We start from the raw sequence: 18,305 nt of genomic DNA on the forward strand, positions 1-18,305 counted from the left end.
AGCTCCTGGCTAAGGACCCCAAAGACCGGCTGGGTTGTCAGGGTGGAGGGGCCATAGAGGTCAAGCAGCACCCCATCTTCAGAAACATCAACTTCAAACGACTGGAGGCCAACATGCTGGACCCTCCCTTCAGCCCCGATGTAAGAACAGCGCGCACACACACACACACACACACACACACACACACACACACACACACACACACACTCACAGTGCATACAGGCCCGATTCACAGCTTGCAGCCTGAGACTCCAGCGAGCTGCAAATCAGCATACAGGAAATACCATTGTCACAAGTAAACAAACACTTCCAGTATAAGCTAGTTATCATGCTAGCTAGTGGGGGTGGTGAGAGGCAGGCGTGTGATTTCAGTGTTGAGATCCCAAACTGGCTGACAAAATGGGAAAACATGCTTTCTGGAGCGAATACAGCAGAGTTGCCCCGTTTTATGGTAATTGTCACTAATAGGGGGAGACGGGGTTGGTTGGCACGCAGCTATTTTCTGGTCCTTTGAAGGTCACAGACACAAAAATGTAACATAGATAAAGTTTGCTTTCTTTACCTGCACTAATCTACAGTGTTAGAACATCTGCAAGTCACTAGCTGTTTTGGTGAGGGTGACATTTTAGTTTTATAGTATTGAAAGTAACTAAATGGGACTAAATGTATTATGAGACTGTTAGATAGAGATATTGGAAATGTGTTACTTCTGGTTAAAAGATAAAGAAGGTCTTTAAAAAGCCAGCAGCACTCAAGTTTCCATCAAACTTTCTCGTTTATTTTACTCACAGGCAGTTTACAGGTAGCACAGATGCGTTTTGACACACTGATGAAGACCTAGTGTCGAAACGCGTCTGTGCTACCTGTAAACTGCCTGTGAGTAAAATGAACGAGAACGTTTGATGGACACTTGAGTGCTGCTGGCTTTTTAAAGACTTTCATATCGTTAACAGAGCCGTGCACCTCCACAGTTTTTTTTATCTCCGAGAGTGCTCGTATTTTCCACTGTTTAAAAGGTAAAGAAATCATCTACATTTTGATGTAAGATCTGAAAGTCTCTGATGAGTGATGGTAGCTGGCTAACAGAATTTCATCACAAACTCAAGTCAAATTTTGGTTGGCCCACTAATTGTCAAATTAAAAGTTGAAACTGTGTTTTGAGAGATTAAAACTTTATTTATATATATTATTATTAATTTGAATGGTACATGACAAAAGTAACTAGACATTTCAGCACACACTTTGCTGAAAAATGTTGTTTGATGTTTTAAAATGGACAGATTTTCATGTATCTGTTCATGTTTTCTGTTTTTTGTTAACTTAATTAATGAATTGTTTTTATTGGGTGCTTCATATTGCACGTTGTGCCAACAAACCCTTTGACAAGGCTGGTTGGCACAAAGGCAAAACGTGGCTTTAATCACAAATCACCTAATGCCATGTGTCACAAATTGAAAAGTGTGCCACCTTACCCTGTTAAAGTGAAGCGTGTGAACAGTAGATTGCTGTGGTCATATTAGGAAAGTGTGGATATGTAGAGTGTAATATCATCCACTACCTTTCCTGGATAAATGTAGTTAACCAAAAACACTGTAAGATATTATTGTGTGGTGCACTCATAGATTTTTGCCTGCGATAACAAAGCTGCTCACAGAGAGAATCATGACATTTTCAGTGTCATAAATAGCTGGGGTGAGGGAGAGTGACTGACCCCCGAGGTTAAATCAATAGTTGAAAGTACATAGTGCTATCTGTGTTTCTATTTTTGGGCTATTCAGGTCAGTAGGGCCTTGCTGAGGAAAACAGAGCAGCAACGAGTCCTCAGGCGTGTGATGACTTATATTAAAGTAACCATGAGACTTTAAGTATTTCAGGATTCCCCCTTTGATCCAAAGTAAAGACATTTTTCACAGTCGTCTCATTTCTCTCTGTCATTCTCTGTCTCTCTCAGCCTCGGGCCGTGTACTGTAAAGATGTCCTGGACATTGAGCAGTTCTCCACTGTCAAAGGCGTGAACCTTGACCCCACAGATGACGACTTCTACCACAAGTTTGTCACAGGCAGTGTCTCCATCCCGTGGCAGAATGAGGTACTGCAGGCACAGGCAGCTGAAATGATGTCACCATTCAGTCTCACAACAGACATACAACGCAGTACAGCACTGATGGCATAGGAATATCTGTATTAATGATGAATGCCTTCCTTTAGGAGTATTATAAAACAATGAGCCCGTGAAAATGCTTTTAAATATGAATATGCCATTGCCTGTGAATGACTCAAGTGATTGAATATTTATGAGTGAAGGTGTGGAGGTGTTCATTAACTTCCTAAATGCCAAATCCAGATGGATTCTTAAGCAGCTACCTGTAGAGAGGCTTGTGTTATAAATAAATTGCACCCACCCCAATGCTGACGCACAGACCTTTTGTAACCAGGGTAGATAACTCGACCTCTCATCCTTTGTAGATGATTGAGATGGAGTGCTTCAAAGAAATCAACGTCTATGAGACTGATGGGACGCTGTGCTCAGATCTGGACATGAACCGGCCTAATCCTCCACCAAAGAGAGGCTTCTTTTACCGCCTGTTCAGAAGAGAGGCAAGTGCTAGTGCTCCGGCAACTGTCCGAGGGGGTGGGGGCTAAGGTACTTCTTCTCTTCCTTCTTTCCTTTATTCTTTTTTTTTTTCTCCAGGCCTTGTCCAAACTCAACATGTGAAAACGGTACCTCTGAAATTTGGGAAATTTGAATGTTGAATTTGTTTCCAGTGAAATCAGTCCTAGTTCAAGTTGGTTGGAATAAGGCCTCTCTTTTTTCCTTTTCTTTCCCTTTGCATTTTATTTTCTGTATTTGTTGCTATGCGGCTTTGTCTCCGAAGGTCTAACAAGAATTTTTTTTTCTTGAGAGAAGCTGATTTTTGGTTGTGGGGAGTCTTGATATCAAGCTTTGCCTTTAAAGGTCCATTGTGTAAGATTTAGGAGGGTTTTGTTGCAGTCAACTGAAACTTCTCCCGGTCAGATTTCAGTCACTGTTCATTGATCAAGAGGCTTTTACCGGGAGCATTACTGTTACAAATCTGTGTTTCTCCTATGCAGCTCAGCATGTCACAGACAGGATGCTAGCCCAGCACCTGCTAGTGTGCTCACCCTTTCACCGATCAAGATGTTTTTACCAGGAGGTCAGTCATCACCATAGGTCTCCTCCTCTCCAAAAAAAAGGGACCTGGTGATTTAAGCCAATGAAAAATACTAAACATAGCAGTTTCACATTTTAAAAATCTGTTTATTTGACATTGCTTATAGCAGAGGAACTGCTAGCTACTGTGGCTGATGTGACACAGAGAATGGTCCTATCTAGAGCCAGTGTTTGGTTTGTCCATTCCAGGCTACTGTAGAAACCTGTAGGTGTAACTTGGTGATCTCTGTAGGTGAGGACTTGCTCCCTATGCAGATATAAGCGGCTCATTCTAAGGGAACAAAAACACAACAGTCCTTATTTGCAGGTGATTATAAGTAAAGGTAACATACTACTTATATTTTTATTTAATTTCTGTCAATATATCCTCCTAAATCCTACACACCGGACCTTTAAGATACAGAGACACATATCACAAAATGTTTGTCAGAGATAAAATATATTCAATATTTTACTGGTTGTAGAGGGCTTCTCAACTACCACGTTATTTCCACTAACTTTCACTTGTCCTTTATCAGAGGGATCTTTCATTTTGTTCTGTACTTGCTTGAACTTTCCTGGAATTCAAGGGTGTAGCTACCACTGGGAACAAGGGGATGACACATCCTCATCACTTCTCAAAATCTGTCTTTTGTAGTTTCAGTTTGGTTTTCTTATTAAAGCACTCTGAACAGTGATCTCCTACGTGGAAAATGCGGAGAAGATAAACAATTAAAATGTCAGTATGCTCATCTGAGATGCCTTCAGATACCACCATGTGCTCACTGCAACAATCTTTAAGGTTGTAGTAAATGCTTTGTGGATGTTTTTTCACCCTGCGGTTTGCCACTCAGGCTACATACAGTCTGCCTTATCTTATTGGTAAAGGTTGTTGCAGTTGTATTTAGCGTGAGAAAAAGTTTGAAGGCACTGCCAACCTCTGCATGATTCTTAGAGATGAAAAACAGTAACAGTAAACAGTAGGCAGCTCTTTGTAGATAAGATGCAAATACAGCATCAGGTCTCTAGCAAGGCAACTGCATATCATTTTAAGTGGAGATAATGCATTAAAAACTGATTTATATAGCAGTTTCAGTTTTGTTATACTATCATTATTCTAGGAAGCACAGAATAATCACATTTTGTTAACTGCTACCAAACGTGCACCTTTGCTTCAGTTGCATATCTTATGTTATCCTCTAACTGCTGCACACCAGCTTGGGCTCTACAGAAGTACTACTTGTGATGTGGTTAAATCAAGGTTGGCGTTTGAGGAGAGTGTGACATCATCTCGCTCATGGGAGATGGTGTAGAGAAGATAGTTGCTAATTTTAGTGATATATCCTCACTTCTGGTTCTTCCCAGGTCTGTTTTAAGAGCGGTTACAGTGACGACGAGATCGAAGAGCCCTCGCGACTTTAAACCACTCCCTCCACCTGCCCCGCCCCCCTCGCCGCTGAACTTCACCACAAACTCCAACCGAGCGCAAATCTTAGGAACTCAGTGAATGTTGACCTGTATTTATGAGCTGTATTAAAAGTGTATTATAATTAAAGAAAAAAGTATGAGTTTAAAGATTTTGTACATTTGTACTTGAATTTATGTCTAGATGTATATTTTCACTAAAGGTTGTATTGTACAAAAAGCCATAAAAGTACCACTTGAATGCATACATTACATTTTTATTTCCTTTTTATTTTCTTTTGGAATGAGTATGGATAATGTGTATTGGGGAGTTTTTTTTAAGAAGCACAGTACCAGTAGTTTTGTTTGTATTTTCTCAATGTAGCATAAGGCCTTTTTTTGTTTTTATATGTGCTGTATGTTTGTCATTAATTTGGTGACGTGCTGTTAGCACATCAGATCCACCCGGTTCTCAAACTAACCCTTAGCCTCTGCACCCCTCTAGGCTCAGGTAGATCTAAATGAACCGCATAAATCCAAATGATATAGGGGAAAATAAATCCAGTCTAACAGAGCTGTGTTGATGCCATGCTGCTTAAGCCTTCCCATATGTTTACCACATCTCCACTTGCCCCTTTGATTCGAGTTTGGGAGTGATAATCCACACCCTTCCCTCAGCCCAGCCAGGCAGGTTGCACTGGACTGGACAGCATGTGTGGTAAACCGTCTTCTAGGTGCCTGTAGCGACTCAATTCTAGCAGAGATGGCATGGATTTATTTCTGACAATCTTTAAGTCAGCATGTGCAACGGTTAGTATATTTTAAGGAACTATTACAAAAGCATTTCTGGGTAATACAAGGCCTGATAATTACCGCTCCTGGACCTCTCTGAAAATCTCTCATGAGCTGCAGAAGGCTCAGATCAACAATGTCAGAGTGTGTTTCCTTTTGGGAGCACAGCTGTTAAAGGGATGGTTCTGATATTTTGAAGTGGGGTTGTATAGGGTATTTATCCTTAGACAGTATATTACTTACAGTAGATGTCAGTCGGTGTGCCCCCAGTTTGGAGAAGCAGGCTGGAGTCCAACACAGAAGCAAAGCAATCTATTGCTGTGGAGGTGTCTGCAACAAAACTTATCTTAGCCACCTAAAGAGAGATTTCTAACCGCAAAATGAAGCTCTCTTCAAAGCCAGACTCCATTGAGAAAAACAATGATTTAATATTGCTGAACACAGGAGCTGCTGATCTACTGCTGCCTCAATCAGGTGGTTTGTTTGTGTTATTGTGTGACTTTGGTGAATCTGAACTAACCTGTTTAAACACCAAAGTGGCACAATAACCCAAACTAAGTGATCGAAGCAGCGGTAAACAAGTAGATCCCATATTCAGTGAGCTAAAATGACTGTTTTTGTCAGTGGAGTCTGGTGGCTTTGACAGGAGCATAGATGGGGAACTGAATTTGTTAACGGCTTGTCCGTTGGACTGGGCTATCTGACAAAAAAGGTAAAGCAGTTTAAAATACTCTCAATATAACATACACTTAAACTAATGTCAAATTTTTTTATGTCAGACTTTTTTTTAGGTTGCTAAAATACCTTTTTGTTGCTGACCCCAAACCACAGCAATGCCCTGCATAGCTTCTACTGTTAATGGTTAATAGTAAGAACCCCATACAACCCCACTTCAAAGAATCTGAACTATCCCTTTTAAGTAAATGTCTGTTACATTTTTCACTCAGGCAAAACACTTTTTTTTATCTTTATTCCTCATCTTTTTTTCTTTTGTTGTGCTACCTGGCTTTTCTTTGCTTTGTTTTTCCTGACGTCTCCAGTAAAGAAATCCTTCCCCCTGAAATACCCTAGTAATTTGCCACCCCTATTTTTTAGTGTACCAGAAAGTTAACTGAAGAATGAGTTGGAACACAGAGACAGACGATGAGGATGATGATGGCACTGTATCAGAGATCTGACCTGCAGCTGACAAGGGCTTCATCTAGATAACAAATTGCCATTGCATTAAACTAGCTTCCATTGATTCAGCTGTCAGCAGCTATTAGCCTCTGCGCTGAGTCAAGATACAGCCTGCTTTGGCCTCTGTTGATCATAGATAGTACGATGCCTGTTGGCCACATATCCTGCTAGTAGATCTCCAGTTAGATCCAGTGGCTTTAGCTGTATGTACTAGATCAAAATAACATTTCTTAATAGCACCCGCCTTTAACAATCCCATTGAAATCCTGTATGTTGTTCTATCGTAGGAATGATGTGAGACAGTGTGTTGACAGGGAGGAACATGGGAATAATGTTTATTAGTATCCTACCTGCAGAGCTACCATCATCTGTGTACAGGAACACTTGCAGAACCACAGCTGTTTTGCACTTTTGTTTCATCATAAAAGAAATGTTTCCTTCCAAGTTACTCAAACTGTGTACAAATGCATTTTCTGTACATTTTCCAACATGTTCTGATTGTTTGGCATTTTTTGGGCATTTGATGCCTTTTTTTGCTTTTGAATTTTGTTTTTGAGGCAGTTGCTGTTTACTCCCCACCACCTGGTTTAATGCTGTGAATACCCAATCTGAACATGTTAGCTTTGTGTGTGTGCATGTGTGTGTGCGTGTGTATTACATTGTATGCAAATGCAGCTTTTGTTCAATCTAATGCATTGAAGTACAACAATACAATAGTTACAAGTCACGTAGGGACTTGGATGTCACTCAGTTGGATTTCAAACCATTCAAGACTGCTTACATTTGAAATGGTACGCATATAATTCCCCATGTGGTTAACTAATTTGGAGAGTTGGCTTGTTCTAAAAAAATGTCCCCTGTTGCACATTCCATTATCAAAAATTAGGAATCAAATGCATCTGTTGCTGGCTTGTTGTCACTTGAGTTTCTGAGTGTCTTTGTCTTTTTTTAATTTTATTTTGTTTTATTTTATTTTTTTTTTTTGCTCTCAGGCACATTTTAAAGCTGATTTTTCTTGCCTATGTAGATTTTAGCCTTTTTGCTCTTTAGCCTCAAAAACCTTGTAAATGATGTATTTCTAACATGTAACTAAGCTCTAACACACATTCACTCACTCTCACAGGGAAATGAAACTGTGTTTGCCACCCATGCCTCTGTCATTGTTTGAATTTACTCTGATACCATCCATATAGCAGTAAAGAAATTCTGTTTAGTTTCATTGCACTATGGTGTGTTTTGACAATGACTATAGGAAGTGTCTTTAACTTTTTTGCCAATGATACCAAAAGCAACATTAAGTAAAGCGAACTTGTCTTGTTATCGGAATAATTTACTAAAGACTGACAGCCTTTATTGTATGTGCCAATTACCGATCTAAGTTCTGACATCCCGCCTTTTTTCAACCTCTTTATCATTCCGTCCATTCTGAGAGAAATTCCTTCACATAAAGGAACTTTAAACAGCTCAACAGTTTTGAATGTCCGCACTAAGTGCATTGTAATGCCTGTTTTAAAAAAAATACATATGTTTTATTACTCAAGCATGTATCGGTTTGTAATACTTCAGGTTCCTTGTATATGTAAATGATGACCTTCTAGTGCCAACATATCTCACTGGTATCTGAGGACAACTTTATAAATGGCAAGGTGACCAGCTGAGTTGGCCCCGTTTGAATTCAGGACATGCATTCCTCCTTTCCTCGATGGCGAGCCTGTCCCTGAAAACTGGGATGGCACTCACCAGCAACGTTTAGTTTCTTGATGTCACTTGAGTTTTGGGATAACCACCGATAAATGCCTGGAGGTTCACCAGGGTTTCACATTCTTCTGTCCAGATATGTCAGATAAGTGATATTTTCGAGGAAGGGAGGAATGACAAATGCATTATTGGCATTCAGATGGGGCCTGGGACTTCTTGATTTTTCTTCTTTTTTTTGTATCTGTACAGTCATGTTGTTCAACCACTGCAGTCATTGTTAATTCTTGTACAAGTTGTATCACTGGTTGTTGTACCATATCTGACATTTGTAATTATGAAATAATACACTGCCATTTGTATAAAAATACTTGTGTCTTGACTTATTTGTGTCGTATGTTAATATATTTTTTATGAATAAATACACACAAACAGAAAAAAAAATAGGAAATAATAAAAAATAGTGTCATGCGGTAAGACCTGTGTTACATCCAAGCCATAATATGAATTTGCACTGCTGGTATTACAGGCTATTTCCTGCAGGTAAGACTTTAATACAGCCTTTTCTACTACTTCCTTTCATTCCTTCCAGTCATTGCATTAGAAAATATTCCTTTCAAAGTTTTAGATTTCTTTCTGTTGTCTTTTCTTCATTAAAGCTACCGTTGCTAACTTACATTAGAATAACTTTTTTGTCATTTTGGCTGAAACTGTCACTAAATCCAGACAGTAATGCATGAGACAGATGATCTGTGGAAAAACAATCATGTTCTTTCTCTTCCTTGTGGTGCTTATAATGGCATTTTCTAGAATCCACCACACCTGAACGAAAACAACCAATCAGAGCCGAGGAGTCTCAGTTGCAGCAGTCAATCAAAACTGCTCATGAACTGCAGTCACACTGTCAAGCCCGCAGTGATCAAATATGAGTACAGATCTTGTTACTGCATTTCCTTTTTCTCACCTCAGATGTTTTCAGAAACATTTTAGAGTACTGCTTAGCTACTGATTAGCCCTATCCCCCCTGCGGCTTGCCCAAAATGCAGCAGTAAGACTCAGTGGTACCAGGAAGAGAGATCATGTCACACCGGTACTGGCCTCTCTTCACTGGTTACCTGTGAAATACTGAAATGATTTCAAAATTATTTTATTTGTTTTTAAAGTGCTGCATGGACACACAGCTGCTTACATCTCTGAACTGCTTATCCCCTATTCCACCTCCCGACCCCTCAGATCTGGTGACCAATCACTGCCCTCCATTTCACGTACCGAGTTAAAAACTAAAGGTGATTGAGCATTTTCAGTTGTTGGTCCTAAAGTGTGGAATAATCTCCCACTTACAGTTTGACCTTCCCCTTCTACCTTTCTTAAGACCCATCTCTTTTCTTTAGCCTTTAATTATCACTAGGAGGAACACTGCTTAACACGTGTATTTTCACTGTTTTATTTTGTTGCTTGTGCAGTTATTGTATGGTCTTATTAATTGTACTTACACTCTCCTATTAATGGCGGTTTTGTTGGATCATTCCTGTGTTTTTTAATTTCTTTGTGAAGCACTTTGGTCAATATTTGTTGTTTTTAAATTGACTCTCAAAGTAAAACTGACTTGGCTAAAATGAGAAAGTTTGCTCCTGACAATGGGCGGTGCGTTGTTGACTGTTTTCAACATGGCTCTGGGCCACAAAGTACCATTAGTAGCACTACAAGGAGGCAGAGGAACACATTTTTTTTCCACGTTATCTGTTTCGTGTACTACTGTCAAATTATAGTGACAACAAATATAGCATTACCATCTAGAGCTTTAATTATCTTCCACTTAGTCAGGGGTTTAACCTCAGTAATATAATTGTCCATGTGAGGATGAGAGCTAGATAAGTTAGATTTCCATGCATGTGTTTTTATTCCTTGCTTTTGATACATAGAAAGCTCTATTAACCTCCTCACTGACACACCGCCCACTCATCTATCCTTGCACACGGATAAGAGCCACAGCTACAGCATGTGTGTCGCTCAAATGTGTTATTACAATCTGGATTACAGCGGTCCCGTGACAGCAACAATAACAACAAAAGGAAAAAAAAACCTTAGTCACTCATTGGCCCTTTCTCAAGTCACTCAACATATAGTCACAGTCTGATTGGCCGCTGACATTTCACCCCTCCCCTTTCTGTGCAACTGTCACATATGCCACTTCCTGGTGTGATTGTCGGGGGATCGCAACGCTGCATCAAAGATGGCTTATTATCAACCAACATTTTGTCCATTTAGGAATAATATTGTGAAAGAATAAGAGATATCTTGCACGAAGGGAAGGCGGAGAGCCGGTGGTAGCTGTCGCGAGCAGTGTTAACACTCTCGTCGCACTACGCACCGCTTGCTCTCTCTGTGCGCTAACTTGTCCCCACTGTGCTAGCTAGTTAGCTCACATAGTAAATATTAGCTAGCCTAGCTACCGTTAGCTTCCTTACTGTTGATTGCTAAAATGGCCACCATGGAGAAATTGATGAAGGCCTTTGAGTCTCTGAAGTCATTCCAGCAGCAACAGGGACCACCAACCGCCGAGGAGCTTGTCCAGAGGCAGTAAGTGGACTGTTTGGTCTTACGGCGATTGCATAGCAAGCTAACAGCTAGACAGGTAGCTTAGCTCGTGAGCTAACGTTGGTGCCTGTCAGGTAACGGCACCAAGGGTTAATAGCTAGCCTGAAGCCAGTTACGCCAACATGCAAGCCAGTAACCAGACCCATTATTGAAACTTCTCCGCTGTCTATCTACTTGTTGCCAGCTGTTGCACCAATGCTTAGCGAGGATTTGCTGCCTGACATTATCTCAGTGCCAGCAAGGGAGATTTTTGGGGTCAGGCTAGCTGAATGATAGCTAACACAGAAGGCATCCGCTAATTGATGCCCACGCACCTGCTCAAAGGGTCAGGGATCAGTTAAATGACTCACAGTCTGCTTAATAAGTTGATCTCGGTGGACCAATTCTGTTTGCAATGTAAATGTTAAATTCGAGTGTAACATGGTGCAGTTAATTGTACAGGAGGGCAGATGTAACTTCTGCCGATGACCTGGTGCATTAATACGGCAGCCTCCTGGAGTGACGTCACTTACGCCTGTCCATCGCACCCCATCCTGATCAGTAGAGCCAGAGGTGCTGTAGTGACTGGGGGTGTGATCCAGAAAGCAGGTTTTGTTAGTGAACCCTGAGATGAGGGAAACTCTGGGTCTTTGAGTTACAGAAAGAGAGGTAACTGAAACTCTGGGTCAGTTACTGTGGTCACTGACTCTGGGAAGCTCACCTGCTGCCAGGTTTTCTAAACAAACCCTGAGTTTCTGTCTGTCTCCTCCCTCTAACAGAACTAAACACACTGTTTCATTTCTTTATTGATTCAGTCATATCAAAGCATGGATCAAAGCACATTATTTAAGGGAGATTTACTGAATGTCTGGATCAAAATTTTGGTTGGGTATCAGCTTGTTATCCAGACTATCTAAAGAAACATTTATGCCCTGCCAGTCAGTTCTTTGATCAACGGTTTTTGCCCTGATTCAGATATAACGCAGCATCAAGTCACCCTTATTTCACAATCACACGTCTGCATGTCCTATTTTTACAGGGCTAGAGCACTCCCATTAAAATGTTTATTGCACGGTTTAGACTCTTAAGATCAATGAATAATAATCCCCATGATGTGACTGGGAACATAATTCCTCTAATATTTGAGATAAGGCTATGTTAATATTTCTGAGAGAAGTGCATGGTGGTGCTGCTGCAATATGTGAGCATGTGAGGGTTTTTTTAATAGGCTGCATATAGTCTGAACAACAGCTTTTGAATGAAAATGTCTGAGTGTACTACGTTTGTTGATATAGGTGGGTGCTCTACTGTAGCTTATTTCTCTACTCCAGTGCAAATCCCCAACCAACCACATTATTACTGGATCCAGTTACAATCATGTCTCAATGCCTTTGTCCTTGATTTATGTTTTTTAAATCTTCAACTCTATTTTCCATCTTCAGTTGCTGGCCCCTGTGTTTTATGTCCGTCAGACTAAAGCTGAACAAATAGATGTAAAATGTTGGCTAATATAGACTATAACCTAAATGATGAATGAATGGACAACCTCGAATGAAACTTCATGGTGCTAATTTAGTACACTATTACCCTGACTCAGGCTCTTTAAAAAAAGATAAATGTGCACAGTCCACATACAGGTCTTCAAATATATCATAGATTTATCAAAATAGACCTTTTTTATGGCAGACATTTTAATATGTAATAGTAGAAATAGCACAGGTGTATTTAATAACATTAATGATAGCTGCATTCCTCTTAGGTGAAGCCCTGGTATTGTGCATGCTGGCTCACTGCAGTAGCTTACTGGGGCACTTAATGGAACTGAGCCATTAGTAATGTTATAAGTTTGGTCTGTTTTTTTCTACTATGACAAGTCAAAATGTATGCTGTGAAAAGGTCCACCCTGCCAAGCTCCAGTGGCGTAGTTTGCCATCCCAGTTATTGTTATCTGTACAATTTACCTGTTGCAATGGTGGATTGTAGTATCTTGTAGAGCTCCATTGATGATGGCTTTTTTTCATTCACCGCACACAAGCTTAACTCAGATTGAACATATTCAGAGTTGATTAAACTGACCCTGATCCCGAAAACTCAGTGTTTTCCACCTCAGGGTTCATCAACTCAGAGTTCAGGATTGGACTCAGATTTTGATAAACCTGCTTTCTGAAATGGACCCTTAGTTTTTGTTTTGCCTCTGCTCAAAGAACCAAGCCTTTTCATTCAAGAAACACATGCCAGACACCTTCCATAATGACAGTATCATCTTTTCCATCTTTTCAAATATATTATTCACCTTAGTCAGTAATTTCATCTGCCAAGTTTCAAAATGGTTTGGTGTTAGTACCGCACCATCAGATTTATCTGGCTCATCTTGCAGTCCAGCAGTGCCCAAAAATGTCTGTTTTCACCTGTTGTCAGCAATACACTCCACAGAATGGTTTCTCCTTTATGATTAGTATACAGTATAACCAATTTATAAAGGTAATATACTGTAGCTAGACAGTTTAGACTGCCATAAACAATCATACTTTTGATGTATTAAATGAGTATCAACTTCTAGTCCATGCAACATCTCAAAGCTATTATCCTGGATAGAATTAAATCTTGAAACTCAATATGTTTAAATCTGATGAGCCAATAAGGACTTAACTCAGGGGAAAGCCAAGTCTCTGCAATCATGCTTTGAGCTTCTGCAGTTGCTGGAAAGCAGCTGCGGTGCCTGGCTCCAAAAACTGCAGCTGCTTAGCTCTCACATGATTATCATTCTCTCTGATGCCACAGAAAATCATGAGCAAGTCAGACGAAATCATAACTGGCATGCATGTTGTTATGATTGCAGATGTTAATTATGGTGTGGGCCTGGCTCATCTCTAGGGAGTCTACCATATTAACAACATGCGCTGTTATGTTTGCGTGATGGGTGTAGTGTTTGGAAGGTTCACACAAGGAGGTCACCATTTTTTATCAGTTGAGTATCCATAGAGAACATTGCTACATATTTTCACATGACGTAATGTAAAACAGCAGCTACGTTGAATAAGCTGCACAGTTAGTATTAGGCTACTCTTTAAGCTCTACGTCCTGTACTTGTTATACACAACATTATGGTGATTATAAATGGCATCACTAATGGTGTAAATGATGGAATATACAGTATATGCAGTCTTCCAGCTATGTAGAGAGTGCCATTTACCCAGTTAGAGAGCAGGGTTTATGCTACTCTGTCACTGCTGCTGATATATGCTTTATAATTAGATGCAGAGTAAATCAGTCTGAAATTGTGGTCTTGTGAGTTTCCACTTAAGTGGCTTGCCAGTTTTGTTATGGACATTTCTCCCTTTAATTCAAGGGATGCTTATATTTGACTTGAGTTTGAATGTACACTGTGGTTCCTTTTTATGTATGCACAGGGATTTCTTTGGTTGTTGTCTTTTCAGTGATACCTATAGAATTGGCCAGCGTTGCAGTGTTTTATGGGTGGGGTGGTACTGACGTGTTACATTCAGTATTCCATCAGCAATAAATTTAATTGTAATCCTGATTCATGTTTAGAGATATAATGACTACCAGGAGTTTAATTTCTTTGAGGTACTTTCTCAGTCTGGACCCAATTCTTCTGTCCAATATGTCTCCTCCTCTGCCTCTATCGCTTCTTGTCTTTTGCTGACTCTTGTTTTTTATTTGTCCCTTTTCTCATCCTCGCCATCTTTTCTCTTTCACAGGAAAAAAGAACAGGCTACCACAAAGAAGGATAGGGTCACCCACTGCCTGACAATATGTGAAAACATAGTGGCTCAATCTCTGAGGTAGGCCTTCCTGAATGAACTTCAGAGAGTGTGTGACAACAGTGACCTAAGCTTAATATTTGCCAGTTTGAGTCGGATTGCATTGAGAGGTTATGACATTTTACCCCCTCTGATTTCATGATATTTTTGAGTGTTTCATGTGTAAACAATTCAGAAAAGTGTTTTTTACATATACAAGCAATGTCTGCTGAAAGTTGATAGTCTGTGTGTGTAATGACATTTGCCTCACCTTTCCTCTCTATGGTCCTGGGAGCAGAACATCTCCAGAGTTTCAGAAACTGCTGGGCATCGCCATGGAGATGTTCCTGCTCTGCAGCGATGACAGCGAATCAGATGTCCGGATGGTAGCCGATGAGTGCCTGAACAAAATCATCAAAGTGAGCAGGACCCCACACTGCTTTCTTTTCTCCTATTTTCAACTTTGACTACGTTTACATGCACAACTTATTCTGTTTTTTTGCCCTTATTCTGGAGCCTTTCTCTTTCATTCCTTCAACCACCTTGAAAAGGTCAGCGATGAAATATTTGCGCATATCCAAAAACATCAATGTTGATATCAAAGTTTTTCATAATGTTTAAAAGGAGGTGTGTTTCTTCCTCCCACCCAAAATGTGTGATTTTAAATGAGTATGCATGTCAACCCCACAGCCTTTCAAACTGTTGGCTAGTTGGTTGCACAATGCATTCATGACAAAACACAGGGCTGACCATAAACAAGCCAGAGACCGTGTGTTGCAAACTGTGGTAAAAAGCTGAGACACATATTCCAAATGTGTTGTATACATGTCCAAAGAATGCTCCTAAAACCTGAATAATATTTGCATATCCCACATGTCTTAATCAGCAAATGCTTAATTTGGAAAAAGGCCTGATGGACGTATCCAGATGGAATATGCTGCTTATATGACTAGGACAGTATGTTGATCATCAATTAATTTTCTGTTAGCACCCAATGAGGACACAGTACACTTACAGAATAATTAGCCTTGGTTTGGAGAATAATTTTTGATATTTATTTTCAGGCACTGATGGACTCCAACCTACCTAGGCTGCAGCTGGAGCTATACAAAGAAATTAAAAAGGTATGAAGTATATGTTTGTGCTGTGAGTTGTTTTTTTATGCCACAGTGTTATCCTCAGACCAATGACAAATGTTTGACATTTGTTTCATGTAAAGTGCGAAAATGCAAACACCTTGTGTGCTGAGTGACATTAATGATTTTTGGGCATCTCTGTAGAATGGTGCCTCTCGGAGTCTGAGGGCGGCTTTGTGGAGGTTTGCTGAGCTCGCTCACCTCATCAGACCACAGAAATGCAGGTATGCACACACAATGCCTGAAAATCCCACCTGAAAAATAGCAAATTTTGGTGTACATTGCAAACGTACTAACTAGTTGGTTAAGGCCCTGTCTACACATATACAGATATTTTTGTAAATTCATATTGTCCTCACATTTGGCCTCTCATCTATGCAAATAGAGTTTTAGGTTACTAAAACAGCTATTTAAAAAAAAAAAGCCTTTTGTTGTTAGAGGAAGAAACATCACTGTCTAACACACTTTGAAAAGGGTTTTTTGCTGCTTTGTTCTATTTGCATTCTTATCCTTCCCTCCATCTCTGTGGTCCAGACCCTACCTGGTCAACCTGTTGCCATGCCTCAGCCGAATCACCAAGCGACAGGAGGAGACAGTACAGGAGACTCTGGCTGCTGCAATGCCCAAGATCATGGCCGCCTTGGGACACTTCGCCAATGATGGCGAGATCAAGGTATCCAGACAAAGCAAAAATGTTGAAAGTGTTGATAATGGAAATTGAATTTTTGCTTTCAATTGCTTCATCTGTTGTCTTTTAGAATTTAATACCGTGTTTCTGTACCCATGCCTACATTTAATTTTAAAGGCTTGCTTCCTACCGGCAGTGTCAAAATGCTGTCATTTTAAAATGTTTTAGATGTAACTAATTTAACAGAAATTACTGCCAAAAACTGGACACCATGTGCACGAGGACATATGCCTACATGTACATCCTGAAAGCTTGAATTCATAGTAGTCCAACCATCTTTGTCCCAGGTGCTGCTGAAGTCATTCGTGGCCAACCTGAAGTCCAGCTCCCCCACCATCAGACGGACAGCAGCCAGCTCAGCCGTCAGCGTGTGCCAACACTCCAGACGCACCAGCTACTTCTACACCTGGCTCCTTAATGTGCTGCTGGGTAAGACACACACAGAGGCACACACTCATAGAAATACTCAAGACATTCACTTTCTCACCTGCCTAGTTTTAAATTAATTAGTTTTAATTAATTACATTTGTGACCTATTTTAGTATTGAACTGCTTTTAGCTACAGCACTGTAGCTACAGACATTCAAATAGGACAAATAAACACACATCCTGACCTTCTGTGCTAAGATAAGATAAAACTTTATTTATCCAGAGGCAAATTGCTGTGCAGCAGTTGCAATACAAAGTTGAATGAGAGCAAATATAAAACAGCATGGTGCAAATCCAGAATACATACAATATATATCCTTTTCTAGGTCTTCTGGTTCCAGTGGATGAGGAGCACCCCAGCCACCTAATTCTGGGCGTGCTGTTAACCCTTCGCTACCTGATGCCTCTGCTGCAGCAGCAAGTCAACACCACCAGCCTCAAAGGAAGCTTTGGAGTCATGAGGAAGGAGGCTGATGTACAGCCAACACCTGAACAACTGCTACAGGTAGAGAGTAGAGAGTGACTGTGTGGATGTCTGTGTTTGTATGTTAAGTATCAAGGTTTGGCTAAATTTCACATTTGTGTGTCTCAAGGTGTACGAGCTGACCTTACACTACACACAGCACTGGGATCACAATGTAGTCACGGCGGCTCTGGAGCTCCTGCAGCAGATGTTCAGGACTCCCCCGCCAGAGCTGCTGCATATGCTCATCACCGCAGGCAGCATCGCACGCGGCACTGTATTCCGCCAGGACACCGAGAGCCGTGCACGCTCCGGCAGCATCCTCGAGCTCATTGGTAAACACATAAATCAGTTGGGACTGTGTTCATAAAGCTTGTTATCCCCTTTGTACGATGTAGTGTTGGCTCTGCAGTGTTTTACATAGTCGCAAGGCACTTGGGATGCCTCAGCTTCAGGTAGCTTTTAATTCATTAACCCTTGCTGATTTTGCCAGGTAATAATTACTCAATCAAACCGTGTTTTTGCTCTGCTCTAGTTCCTGCTTTGGTCTGTGTTCGCAACTTTTTTCTTTGCTTGCTAACTCTTTCCCTGTTGTCTGTAAATAATCGTTCGGTTTCCTATGAGTTTCTCTGAGCTTTTGCTGCTTTTCTCTTCCTCACCTCCTGTTTCTATATCCTGTTTCCTACCATTTGCAGCGGGGGGAGGGTCTTCCTGCAGTCCACTCATTCTCAGGAAACAGAGAGGTGACTAGTCTATTTATCTCCTCTGCTCACCTCTACCCTCTAAGTGATGTTTCTGTCAAAGTTTGGGCAAATTTACCTTTGACTGAGTCACCTGTGGCGGTTGATTTTCCTCTGAATTGTGGATACGTTGTTAATGATGCACAGTATTTATTTTTTAATGTACGAATCCAAGAAAATCTAAGGCAGATTCCTTTGTTGTCGTGTTTTTAATACACTCAGTTAAAAGTAAATTTGCACCACCCAGGTTTAAGTCTCTTTCCCTC

At 40.6% G+C, this 18,305-nt stretch overlaps 2 protein-coding genes across 9 annotated transcripts in view; both read left to right on the top strand.

The window, feature by feature from the left end:
* grk4 (G protein-coupled receptor kinase 4) overlaps positions 1–8,610 on the top strand; it is a 61,277-nt gene extending 52,667 nt beyond the window's left edge. Inside the window, exons 13-16 of one of the 2 annotated variants that reach the window (XM_049568927.1) lie at positions 3–140; positions 1,952–2,089; positions 2,467–2,644; positions 4,538–8,610. In XM_049568927.1, the coding sequence (XP_049424884.1) occupies positions 3–140; positions 1,952–2,089; positions 2,467–2,643 (453 nt within the window). In that variant the 3' untranslated portion in view covers position 2,644; positions 4,538–8,610. The remainder of the gene's footprint in view (positions 1–2; positions 141–1,951; positions 2,090–2,466; positions 2,645–4,537) is intronic. The other variant, XM_049568922.1, reaches the window with a different exon arrangement.
* Positions 8,611–10,420: 1,810 nt separating this feature from the next.
* Positions 10,421–18,305, top strand: part of htt (huntingtin) — a 39,551-nt gene continuing 31,666 nt past the window's right edge. For 4 of the 7 annotated variants that reach the window (XM_049567682.1, XM_049567705.1, XM_049567690.1 and 1 more), the window contains exons 1-9: positions 10,421–10,822; positions 14,542–14,624; positions 14,869–15,002; positions 15,648–15,707; positions 15,864–15,943; positions 16,254–16,392; positions 16,695–16,836; positions 17,163–17,341; positions 17,430–17,634. In XM_049567682.1, coding sequence (XP_049423639.1) covers positions 10,725–10,822; positions 14,542–14,624; positions 14,869–15,002; positions 15,648–15,707; positions 15,864–15,943; positions 16,254–16,392; positions 16,695–16,836; positions 17,163–17,341; positions 17,430–17,634 — 1,120 coding nt within the window. In that variant the 5' untranslated portion in view covers positions 10,421–10,724. Of the gene's footprint in view, positions 10,823–14,541; positions 14,626–14,868; positions 15,003–15,647; positions 15,708–15,863; positions 15,944–16,253; positions 16,393–16,694; positions 16,837–17,162; positions 17,342–17,429; positions 17,635–17,994; positions 18,043–18,305 lie in introns of all 7 variants that reach the window. The other 3 variants (XM_049567698.1, XM_049567722.1, XM_049567713.1) reach the window with 2 other exon arrangements.

Source organism: Epinephelus fuscoguttatus, linkage group LG3 (assembly GCF_011397635.1).
Source record: "Epinephelus fuscoguttatus linkage group LG3, E.fuscoguttatus.final_Chr_v1".
NCBI lineage: Eukaryota > Metazoa > Chordata > Actinopteri > Perciformes > Serranidae > Epinephelus > Epinephelus fuscoguttatus.